A 12,679-nucleotide genomic window follows, 5' to 3' on the forward strand; every position below is an offset into this window, starting at 1 on the left:
AGGGCTTGAGGTTTGCTTTATTTCCTTGTGTTAGACAGAAATCCCCAGGCACCCTTGCAGCCTTCGGAGGGGCAGCTGAGACGAGCGCTTCCTTGTGAAACGTTCCGTGCTCCTCACCCTGCCTTCCCTGCAGCATGGGGAGGGTTTCCTTTCCCGAGGTGTTTCAGAATACGACCTGCTCCTACTGGACAGGGGTTTGTTTTCTCTCTACTTGCCAGTGCATTTCACCCAGGTGTTTGGCACCAGGAACTAATCAACAGATTTGCCTAACCCAGAAATTCAGTTAGGATTCGGTTACGGACAATAATGTGGAAGCTGAACGTCCAGTTTAATGCTTCCCTCTCTCTTCCATCGCTTACAAACGTGCTGGGATTTTTATTCCGACTTTTCTTCTCCTGCTGCCCATCCAAACACTTTTCTGTTTGAGCAGTGCATGAATGAACACAAAAGACTACATAGTCTTGGATTTTGGATTTTATACTCTGTTTATGAATCTGTTCATCCCCTTAAGCAGAACCAAAAAGTGTGTCCCTGTTTAGGCTTACGACTGGTGAACCCATTCTTTTGGCTTCAAATTAGCATTTAATTCAGTGACAGGTCCTGGGCAATTTTATCTGAGCTTAACTGTCTGGGCTCCAGACACAAAAAGAAGTCATGTTTTTCTTTGTATTACTCTGGGTTTTTTACATTGTATTTGCAACAAGAGTGTATAGGGGTTTTCCTAGTGTGCTTGCGCATTAGGCAGTGTTTGCTGTGGAACCAAAGTGTAGCAAAAGGTGAGCGCCTTTTAAGATGCACTCCCTTTTGTTACGTTGCCTGTTTGCATATGGTTGTTGTAGGTATGAGTACAGATCTGCGGGTGACCAGTGTCAGCCAGAATGTTTTGACTTGGTAAATTCCATTCGGAGAAGGATGCGTGTCTTGGGGGGAAGCAGCAGCTGAACATTAGAGTCTGCTGATTCTTATCTGGGTTTGGTGAGGTTTTGTTTGTTTGTGTGTTTTTCTTTTTTTTTTTTTTTTTCTCAGATGGTGAAACCATCTTGGTGGAAGGAAATCAAGAGTGTTATTTCACTGCATGGGTTTTTCATAAAAAGTTATTTGCTAAATTGTTCCTATCTGTAACTTACTTCAAAGGCTCTTTTCTTCTGATGCAAACGTATCCCTGAATCAGTCCAAAATGCAACAGGAGTCAAAACGGAGGGAGTGTTCCAGCATTAATGAAACACCACCACCCAGAGTTTTTCAGAAGCAGCTTTTGTGGGTTCGAGCACCATCCCTAGAGGACTGGGTTAATGTAAAAACCATCCTCCTCGTACAGACCATGAGAGTTCCTGATAGTATCAGAAGCGGCTCATTGAGCCAGATGCATGGTCCTTCAGAAATGGAATAGATCTTTGACTGTTCAGGTTATCTTCTTGGTTTTGGCTTGCTTAGTCTTCCTGAAGAGACGTACTTTACAGTTAGTGTGCCCTTATAAGCAAACCCTGGCAGCAGAGAGAGGATAAAGTTAGCTTCTTCTGCAGGATAGGGCCAATGTTTTGGTAAATTAACCAGAAGAGAGGAAAAATAAGTGAAGTTCTCAAAATGCAACAAAGGAAATGTTTCTTCTTAGTGGTGCACTACACTGGGATTTTTTCCAGGCAAAATTAAATGCAAATCCAAGTTGATGCATGAAGAGCTGCATTCTACCAAGAGGCTTTATTTCCGTCAGCTTTCTCCTTATGAGAAAAATCTGTAATTTTAGACCATAAGAGTCTGCAAAATATGATCTACGTAGGGATAGGTCCTAGGGCAGTAACAAAGTTGCATGTTAAAATCGAGGAGTTGTCCATGGAATTTAAAACTATACTCCTGTTATTTTGCAGCTTGTCGACCTGGGTTCTATAAAGCCTCCGCCGGCAACGTGAAGTGTGCCAAATGCCCACCTCATAGCTCTACCTATGAAGATGCGTCTCTGAACTGCAGGTGTGAAAAGAATTACTTTCGCTCTGAGAAAGACCCTCCATCCATGGCTTGCACCAGTGAGTAGCATCGTTATGCTCCGGGCTGTCATTCTTGCTCCTCCATCCGGATCTCAGCAGCTTGCTTGCTTCCTCTCATGTCCCATTGCAGTCAGCCATCCACTGCCTCCCATGTCTTCTTACGCGTTGGACAGGCTACCAAAGTTGGTGGGCTGGGTTTATGTCTTTCTGTTTTCATTTTCTCCTTCTTGATCTCTGTCCGACTCGAGAAGGAGAGCTAGGATTTTTAAACTGCTACCAATATTTTCAGCATTTTAATCCTGAACTGCACCCTGAGGATAGTGCCTGCCTGTAAGAAGACGTGGTCCTTGATAGTCTAGGTCTGTAGTCCAGTGAAATATTTCAGAAGTCTCCACAGAAAATAACTAGATGAGTTTGGTTATTTATGGTTTTCACTCTTGTATTGTTGCACCCTTGTTACTCCCATCTTAGAGCACAAATCTCATCCCTCTGATTTCCTGTTTCCTTTTACAGGACCTCCATCTGCTCCAAGAAACGTTATCTCTAACATCAACGAGACATCTGTTATCCTGGACTGGAGCTGGCCTCTTGACACTGGAGGTCGGAAAGACGTCACTTTCAACATCATTTGCAAAAAATGTGGAGGAAACGTCAAGATGTGTGAGCCGTGTAGTGACAACGTGCGATTCTTACCCCGTCAGACTGGACTCACCAACACCACGGTGACAGTAGTGGACCTTTTGGCACATACCAATTACACTTTTGAGATTGATGCAGTCAACGGGGTATCTGACTTGAGTACACTCTCCAGACAATTTGCTGCTGTCAGCATCACAACTAATCAGGCTGGTGAGTCTCTTTCTGATTACCCTTTCTTTGTTCAAAACTACTGAGATATATGTACCTTTTGTTTCCCTTCCCTGTTTTACAGGCGTTACTCTGACCGCTCGTGTGCTAGGGTAACTAATTGACTTGAATATGCCAGTAAAAGTAAAAGCAGAAACAAACCCAGTGTGTGTTGCTGTCAAAGGACCTGGCAGCATGACTGTTATGATTAACTCCCAGTTCCCAGTTAATAGCCTCTAATAGCAGGCTCACATGATTCCTTAGCCAGAATGTGTTTTATTAATAAAAGCAGATTTTAATAAAACACTCATTTCAATAATCTCCAACATAAATTACTGTAGTAATCTTAGTGATTAATTTTGATTAAATAGAAGTGAAAAAATGCTTTGATGTTAGACACATAAAAAGCTAACATTAAATTAGAGAGGTTTAAAACACTGCGCTTTTTTTTTTTTCCCCCCCTCCTTTTACAAGTTGTCTCACCAAGTCTGAATTATTGCCAACATGATGGGGGTGTGGAGTTGAATACTGAATTAGGTGTTGTAGTTGATAGCGTACAAAGGGACTGCTCTCCTTCTGCAGAGACTTACTGAAGTCATCGTGGCCCTGCATGGGCACAGCAGCATGCCCTGACTGTCGGATCAGAGCTTTTGTCACTGCTGCGCTATTCTACCATTTGCTTCTCATTTGACAAGGTTCCATTTGTCTGAAAGATGTGAAGGATCTAGACTCTTCTCTAGCATTTAGTTAGGTACCATTTTTTGTAGGACCAATGTTTGCCGGTAAAGAGAAAGACTAGATCCTGAAATTTCTGCAGTTCTGCTCCGTGCGACTCACCACCAGGAAGCTGTGTACTGAAAACACGTGCGTGTGTCTGTGTGTATGTGTGTGTGTGTGCAGTAAGTCTTCTCCCACCTCCTCCCATCCCACACCCCATCCCCAAAATACCTACATTTCTGTCTTCCTCAAAGCACAAACCAAGCTAGCGGCGTTCTAAATAGATGTTCTCCTAGCGAGCTGCATTACTGCAATGTTTTTCGCTGTAGAGGATATATCTCTTTATCTCCTCTTCTCAGATCACAGATCAGCTTTAGTGGGAGGCATAAAAATGTGAGAACAGACTTGTTTCCTGACAGCAGTCGCTACATTTCCAAATGCTCTGGAGGACTCTCTAACTATGCAGTAGGCAGGCAGAGGTGAACCCACCCAAGTGAAACATCTTCTCATGATCTCTTTCTCAGCTAGGTATCGACTTCGGCTCTGAAACTTGCATTTTATGTCCATTCCAAACAATTTGCTACTGTTATAGTTACAGTTTTGGGATATTTGTGTCTGTGATTTGAGCAGCCTTTGTTTAGTTGCTCTCTTTTGTTTTTTTTTTTTATATTGGAGATAATGCCTTTCAGCCTGTTCGTCACTGCAGGAGTTAGAAATCACCTGGGAACACTCCATAGAACGAACTGTCTAGGACCAGTGAAAGGTATTTCTCTGCAGAGGCCTCCTCCTTTGCAGCGTCCTTCCCCAGGGCCCAGAGCTGGCTGCCTTTGCACTGCGATGCAAGGTGGATTTTGATTTTGTTCTGGAAAGCAGAGTTCCTGTGACCTGGTGGCAGAGTCAAAGCATTTCTGTCAATAGCAACTTTGTTTCATGCAACCCACAGGCTGCGTAAGCAATTTGTTGGTATTCTACATTTATGCATAGCCCATTTTTGCTTTAAGTACGTTTAGGTGATGCGGGTTAGTGCAGGCGTAATTGTGCTGTCTATTGATCATGCCGATTGGTTTACTGTATTTGAATTCCCCTAGGAGTTCTGCAAGTTGCTAAAATTAGACCTTAAATGTGTATATAAGTAATCTTTTAAAGCATAATTACAAAAACCCAATTTCTCTTGCATTCCCTTCCTGGTTAAATCACAAAAGGGACACACCAGAAGCATATGTTTAGCTAATGTCATACTTAAACACCTGGACAGGGAGGGAGAAAGTCTGAAGATCTTAGAGTACATTATAATTAAGGGTTTAGCTGGGGGACGTTTCAAAACAGAATTAAAGCACCATTGAGCTGTATCTAGAAGAGACCAAAAGACTCCAAAAGCCAGTCATGACTCTAGGGCTATTACTTGTGCTGTCTGACTTTAGGTACGTTCCTGCAAGGGCAGAGGTATCCACCGGTGGGGTAAAGCTTTGGTTAAATGCCTGAGCTCTGCTGGACTCGAGGAAGCAGGGGAGGCGTGTTGCTCTGGGAGGTTGTTCTGCGGATGGGCTATCATGTGGGGTGATACGGTTCGGTAGGGCCCACAGGCTCCTGGGGCCAGAGCCCCTGGCCAGCCTGCAGGAGGAAGGGTGTCAAGTCAGTGGACTGTGAGTTCTGGAAAGGGGATTGAAGTGTAAAAGGGTCCCTACAACCTGGATCCTCATCGGTCTCTCCTGAATCCAGGCTATTTCACTTCCGCCAACCATGGTTTGAGAGGCCCGTACCCTTGCAATGGATATGATGAAGTTGCAGTTTTAATCCTCGATTTTCAGCATAACCATGTGCTTTTTTCAAGCACTGTCAGGGCCCATCCCAGGTCAGTGAAAGCTGTTTTGCAGAATGTTCTTCGCCCACCCAAAACACTGGTTTTCAAGTATGTGAGTTGCCAGGAGCCTCGGGCAGAACTGCAGAAGGTTTTATGTTTTCTAATGACAAAAATGTGATTTTTGTGGCACTTCTCTTCATGGTAAAAATCAGACGTTATACATCTTCACTTCAGATGAACTCAGTTCAAGACAGGCATCGGTTGGCGTTATGTTTGCTGGGTCTCTGAGCTCCAAAGGCCTGCTGAAAATCAAACAAACATTTCTTTCCATGTTTCTCACCGTACACGTGGGCATTTCTGCCTATGAATCCATTGCCAGCCTAATAGATCAGAACATGCATAGTACTAATTTTCTGTAATGTAGCAATTGGGACATCTGCCAGAATGTTTTAAAGTAAATTCAGTTGATACATTAGGAGTCCATCAGTTTGCACAGCAGCTCCATTTTTGTATGTAAACAGATCATATACATGGACGCGTACACATATTGATAATTTACTTACACATGTAGATATATACACACACAAAAAGGGTCATCATAAATGCTGCTGAAAAATGTGCTGGTACCTTTACAGCGACTGTGAGTTCTAGAGTCTCTAACTAACAATCTCCATAAGATTTTCCTGGAGAGTTTTCAAACCTGGTCTAGAAGTAAAGGGAAGGTGTGCTTCATTGTCACTGGTAAGGCTTGAAACATCCAGACTCTGATTCTGCCGGTGCTGTGAACACAAGAAGGATAATACATTTTACAGTAAAAAAACTGTTGTAAAGCCAAGATCCAGTCCCCTGAATTGAGGGAGTCAGAATCGTTTCAGAAAATGGATTGGTTTTTTTCTTCTAACTGTCTGGCTTGAGTTTAGCTGCACTTTTATTGCACTTTGTTTTCCTTCCCTTCCAGTGAAGGTTGATGAGCAGGCATCTCTGAAAAATAAAAAAGTCTCTTGCAAAATACAGCTAAACAGGTATGACGCTGCAATATTTCTAATTCCTGCAAGTCTTTCTGTCTTTGGTGTGGAAGCAAGAGAAAGGGCACATGTTTCTGTTGAATTTAGTTTGTGGATCATCCTCTGTGATCGCACTGTAATACCTGCCTGCAAGTTGCCTCCTGATACAGCTTCCTCCAAATGATATTGAAGCATTCTGCTGCTGCCCAAAGAAAGGACTCACCTCACGTCAATGTGTTGCGCCACACAGATGTTATCTCCTAATAACACCAATTAACCCCATTTAGAAAGGGTCACTGGCTGCTACGGGAGAGGATAAGGAATTGGGAGAGGATACAGAATTGGGAGAGGATACGGAATTCGGTACCCCTGGAGATGGTGTGCTAATTGCAAGTGTGCCACGCAGAGAGGCTGACAGCCGTGTCACGCTGCCTGGCTTGTTGCTAGCGTGATCAGGTCTCTGGGCACAGATATTCTGGGTTCACTGGGTTTTCTGAACACAGTTTATGGGCTTTTTTAAAATCCATTTATCTGTAAAGACCAGAGTTGTCCGTTCCTTGGAGCTTTATAAGGAGCCCAAAGGGAAAAGACATCCAGTCCGGGTCAGGGCGGTTCTGCATTTACTGCCTTTGGGCTGTAGCAAGCAGAAAACTCACACTGGAGCTCAGGGAGGTTTTAAGTGGAAATAGGGTGTGGAATTCACTGAAGAAAGACTTAAGATTTGGTAGGGATAACACAATCATGCTACAGTTTACAAAAATGAGGGAGGAGGTTTTCCAATGCGAAACACAGCCATTGGGTCAGGGACATACATGAGTTGAATATGTTTTGCAGATGCTGCCAGAGAAAGCTTTTCTGTCCTATCACTGCTTTTATGGTATCACACACTGTCATACAGGTTGTAGGTAGAACTTGGGAATGCTGAGCAAAAAGATCAGTATTTTAACCTAGGAGCTAATTGACTTAACAGCACTTCAAATAGACATATTCTCTGCAGTGGTCTTTGCAATCTAGAGGAGAGAAGGAGAACTTTCAGAACTTGCAGAAATCTGTACCATTAGCAGACAATGATCTATCAGGTAGGTCTTAAGAAGCCTTGGCCAACCCACTGGTATCCCAGCACACACAGTGCCCATCCTTTCCTCCCAGCAGATCTGGTGAGAAGGTTCACCCTACATGACGTCTTTGTTTCATTTTAACTCTGTTTGCTTAGTTTTGTTTAGCTTTGTATTCGTTTGTTCTAGCAACTATAAACTCATGCAAACAATATGATAGTGGCATGTCTAATAAATAATAAATACAGTTCTCGCTGTATTTATTGTGTAAAACAAATACTGAAAGCATCCTCAGCTTGATTGAAACCTGGGGAAGTCCCAAAGTGAGCAGTAACAAATAAAACTCACTGTATTCTTGAAGGGGGCTGCACTTCCTATCTAACAAATAAACGTGGTATCTGTGTAAGTACAATCCGTAGAAGTCTATTGGATGTAAGCATATACCTAATGATAAAAAATTCATTTAACTGCTTAAGAGCTAAGTCAGAAACAGCTAGCATTCACTGGTAATTACCTTTAAAGGCTCTAGCTTTACCTGGATAAGGTGTTAGAATTGGTTTATGAAGAATTTTTATTCTAGGTCTGTGTCCCAAAGTTGAATAAGATGATGTGTAAAATTGATACAGAACATCTCCTCAACAGTCATGTTTTTGGCATTGTGAAGAAGCTTAGAGTCTTCGTGTTTTCCTAACTTTCCTGAAAGTAATTCTGGTGAGCTTCCTCCAGCATGCTATTTTCAATGTCAGCCTTTAGCATTCCTGTTGCTGAGTAGACCCTGCACCTGGGGATGACTAACCTCACACACCAGTACATGCTGCAGGCCAACTGGCTGGAAAGCAGCCTTGCAGAAAAGGACCTGGAGGTCCTAGTGGAGCATCTGGGACTGCAGTAGGAAGTGCACTACCAGCGGGTTGAGGGAGGTGATCCTTCCCCTCTACTCAGCACTGGTGAGGCCACATGTGGTGTGTCCAGCTTTGCCCTCACCCAGTACAAGAAAGACATGGAAAGACATGAGCCGGCAATGTGCGCTGGCAGCCCAGAAGGCCAACCGTACTCTGGGCTGCATCAGGAGAAGCGTGGCCAGCAGGTCAAGGGAGGTGATTCTGCCCCTCTACTCTGCTCTGGTGAGACCTCACCTGGAGTACTGCGTCCAGGTCTGGAGCCCTCAGCACAAGAAGGACATGGAAGTGTTGGAGCGGGTCCAGAGGAGGGCTACAAAAATGATCCGAGGGCTGGAGCACCTCTCTTATGAGGACAGGCTGAGAGAGTTAGGGTTGTTCAGCCTGGAGAAGAGAAGACTGTGGGGAGACCTGATTGCAGCCTTTCAGTACCTAAAGGGGGCCTATAGGAAAGATGGGGAAAACCTTTTTAGTAGGGCCAGCTGTGACAGGACAAGGGATAATGGTTTTAAACTAAACCAGGGTAGGTTTAGACTAGATATAAGGAAGAAATTCTTTACAATGAGGGTGGTGAAACACTGGAACGGGTTGCCCAGAGAGGTAGTGGAGGCCCCATCCCTGGAAGCATTCAAGGCCAGGTTGGACGGGGCTCTGAGCAACCTGATCGAGTTAGCGGTGTCCCTGCTCACTGCAGGGGGGTTGGACTAGATGACCTCTAGGGGTCCCTTCCAACCCAAAACATTCTATGATTCTATACTGAGGCAAGACCAGTGAAGGGTCACTAAGATGATTAAGGGAGAGGGACATCTGCCGTGTGAGGAGAGGCTGAGAGAATTGGGACTGCCCAGCCTGGAGGAAGAGGAGGAGGCAGCTCAGGTGGATCTTATATATGTAAAGGCGTGATGGGAAAGCATAAGAAGACAGAGCGAGGCTTTCCTCAGTGGTGCTTACTGGTAGGACAAGAGGCATTGCTCACAAACTGAAATACAAGTAATTCTGTTTAAATGTAGGAAGAAATTTTCAAACTCTTAAGTATGATTGAGCGCTGGAATAGGTAGCCCAGAGAGATTGTGGTATCACCGTCTGTGGAGGTATTCAAAACCCGACTAATCAAGGTCCTGAGCAACCTGCTCTGGCTGACCCTACTGAAAGCTGGGAGTCGGGCTAGGTGATCTGCAGAGGCCCCTTTCCACCTCAATCCATGTGTGATGATTGTGTGCAAAGGGGATAGCGGCAACTGGAAGGAGACCAGGTAAGGGACTGATCAGTAATTACTGTCCTCTTTTAGCTCTGACCTTTTCATCCATGTAGCAAGGCCTTCTCAATGAAATTTGGGAAACTCCCCATATGCTTACTCAGGCTGGAGAGAGAATAAACCTATGGGTGCAGAGGGGCTGTAAACCTCAACATCGCTGCTTCTAAGAAATTCAGGAGGGTATTGTTGAATCTTTTTTTTATTATTATTTAGCAATGATAACCTCAAAACTGACCATTTGTCACAGCACATAAAGTTTATGCACATATGAATGTGGAGAACTGCAGCAGGGTTGGCTTATTTTACAGAATACCTCCATGAGACTAGATGGCTTTAAAGGGAGAGATTTGATTTAGATTTGATTTACTTAAATTGCCTGTGGGTTATGGCCTTCTTCCTAAGCTTTTTCATCAGAGAGCCTCAGGATCCAGTCTTATTCCTCTGTGTATTCTATGGCATTATTGTATGCTATGGTGCTATAGCAAACAATGATGGTACTCCCCCTTGGAGTCAGCAATGAGTAAACTGAGACCTACTTTCCCCTAACTAGCTTTCTCCATGTGAATGTTAGGATGCCTAATTACGGGGGGAAGTGGTTTTAGATTGCACGTAAACATTGCAGTTAAGCTACTGCAAACCTCTGCATAGTCACACTTGTGTCACTCTAAGAATTAGGTTTTTCCTACTTTTTCATGTTAAATTAATTGGGACACTCTAAAGGAAGAGTGCTCGTTTGGGGATTTGAACTGATCTGAACAAATTAGTTTATAAACAAGTTTACATTACACTAGTATGATTTTACTGTGGAGACAGATAATTTATGTTTGAAGATGTCTTTGGGCTTCCTAGCTGTAAGAACTGTGCAAGCTCTAGAATATTAACTGCTGTCCCAAGAGAGCTTGTCTACAGTTTTACCTTTCATTTCCATGTACCATATTCAAATGGGTCTGGGTCGCCATATAGGGTAGCAAATCCAGTTGTCTAGGTTAGACCAGAGGGGCCACAGGGGCAGAGCAAAGAGAATGAACAAAATCTAAACCTTGTACAGGGTAGGTGGGAACAAGGGAGTTAAGCCTGTGACCCTCTTTTTGAGACAGCATTTTCCTGGATAGAGCAGCTACTCCATGTCGGGCTGAATATTCTGTCTCCAAACCCCAACTTTGCATGTACATCTTCCTGAGCTCTTAGCCCTTCTATTATTTCCAATATGATTCAGTGTCCAAGGTTCCAGCAAAATAATTATTAGAACAAAATTAGACAAAAATAATGAAATTATCTGTGTGTTCCTAATATACCCATGCTGATGTCCAAATCTTTTTTTCTTTTTTTTTTTTTAGTACCTCAGGTCTTTACTACATGCCTGCTTGATAATAAAATAGACCGTTTTCTTTTAATCACTAAAAGCACAGTGTAACAGCTTTGAATGTTTATGTTTGATTGGTTTTTAAGGACCTAAGGCCTTGTAAATCAAAGTCTCAACAGTGCAGCTGCAAGTGGTGGTAGCAACCAAGTGCATCTACAATAAGCCAGTGTCGGTACTGAATCAATTCCAAAGAGTTTTGTGCTGTCACGTATCCTGGCATCAGGAGAGGAACGAAGGGGACGTGTTGTAACAGTAGACTCCCTCAAACTCTGCCCTCAGTTCAACCCAGCTCTTCCACACGATCCATATAGGATTCAGATGGTTGCAAAAAAAACCCATCAGCATATAAATAGGAATCTCCGTTTACCTGCTGTAGAAAGAAATGCAAAGGAAACACAGGAGGCTTTTTGTGGGCTAAATTCTACCTAGAGATGTCAGTCTTTTCCTAGTAGCTATGGAAAGTGATGCTCCTTAATTAAGTGCCTAAAAGTGCCTAAACCTGAGCTTTAGTCCCCCCACAATTCAGTTGTGCACTTGTAAAATGTCGATTCCTTTCTCTGTATGGCTCTTTTCATATAGGAAGCTTAAAGAGAATAACCGCCCCAGATGAACCGAGGCATCTACACACAGCTATAGTAAAAAGAATAACAAAAAAAAAGGAGATAGATCCTATATCATCTCAGGCTTCCCTAGAAGAGCAGTAGTCTGATTATCAGGAGTCTCCTCCTTTTATCTTTTGTATTTCTAAAACCCACAAAGCAGAACCATTCATGTAGCCCGTGGAATCGTCTTGCTTAATCATTTAACCCATGCATGAAACACTGGAGGCAAACAGATGACTGCGGTAGGAGCTGTGCGTGTGCCCTTCCACGTGGCGGTGTCAGGTTTGGAAGTTGACTCCGTAATCCATTTTTCTTTCTTGCTTTTTTTTCTGGATTAGTGAATAACAGTGTGGTAAAAACACGTCAACCTGATATTTTCTTCAGGTGAAAACGCACAGCCCAGTCTGTTACATACATTGAAGCGAATGTATTTTTACTCCTCTTTCTGTCTCTTTCTTAAATGTATTAGCTGTCAAGTTTAGCAGTTTTGAAACACAGAAGGGGGTAAGTTTGTTTAAGGAGAAGGTAACCAATAGGCACTATGGAGTTTTTGCAAGGGGCCGGGATGAAATCTGTTGCAAAAAACTTGGGAACAAAACTGACCACTAGGCACAGAAATTAGGATCTTTTGGAGAAGAGTCTTAGAGGGTAGAGGTAGCGGGGTTGTAATATCTTGATCTACATGTGTCATTTGCAGATTGAAAATTTCAAGCCATCCTTTAGTTTCAGCTTGGGGGTATAGACATTTAAAACGGAGAAAGAGTAAATTTTTCAGTGCCGTGGTAAGCAAGACTCACTTGGCTCCCAGGAAAAGTTGTTAAAACTTCCTCAGAACTAGAATTTTATTTGTCTGAAATCTGTGGCTTCAAGGGAAAAAACTCAGCACCAAGTTGAGCACCAAGCTTTATTTCAATATATGCCTTTGATTACTTGCAGGAACTGTGATGCTATTTATATGTTCAGCCTTTATTCTGTTTAAGCTAGACTGCACTGTCTTCAGCGACTCGCAAACGATGTGTGATGCTCCCGGTTTAAATAAATTCCATATTTAGAAAGGGTTGTGAGCACTTTACAATCTATATCCCAAGACAGGTCCCTTAAGTAGATCTATCTTCTAAGAGAGACAATTTGAGAAAGCCACAGATGTTTGGTGCA

At 43.2% G+C, this 12,679-nt stretch overlaps 1 protein-coding gene across 2 annotated transcripts in view; it reads left to right on the forward strand.

Moving 5' to 3' along the window:
• Positions 1 to 12,679, forward strand: part of EPHA3 (EPH receptor A3) — a 153,156-nt gene that overhangs the window by 74,258 nt on the left and 66,219 nt on the right. For both annotated transcript variants that reach the window (XM_035900377.1, XM_035900378.1), the window contains exons 2-3: positions 1,866 to 2,021; positions 2,496 to 2,831. In XM_035900377.1, the coding sequence (XP_035756270.1) occupies positions 1,866 to 2,021; positions 2,496 to 2,831 (492 nt within the window). The remainder of the gene's footprint in view (positions 1 to 1,865; positions 2,022 to 2,495; positions 2,832 to 12,679) is intronic.

This window comes from Egretta garzetta, unplaced genomic scaffold, assembly GCF_000687185.1.
Source record: "Egretta garzetta isolate BGI_Z169 unplaced genomic scaffold, ASM68718v1 scaffold278, whole genome shotgun sequence".
NCBI classification, from domain to species: domain Eukaryota; kingdom Metazoa; phylum Chordata; class Aves; order Pelecaniformes; family Ardeidae; genus Egretta; species Egretta garzetta.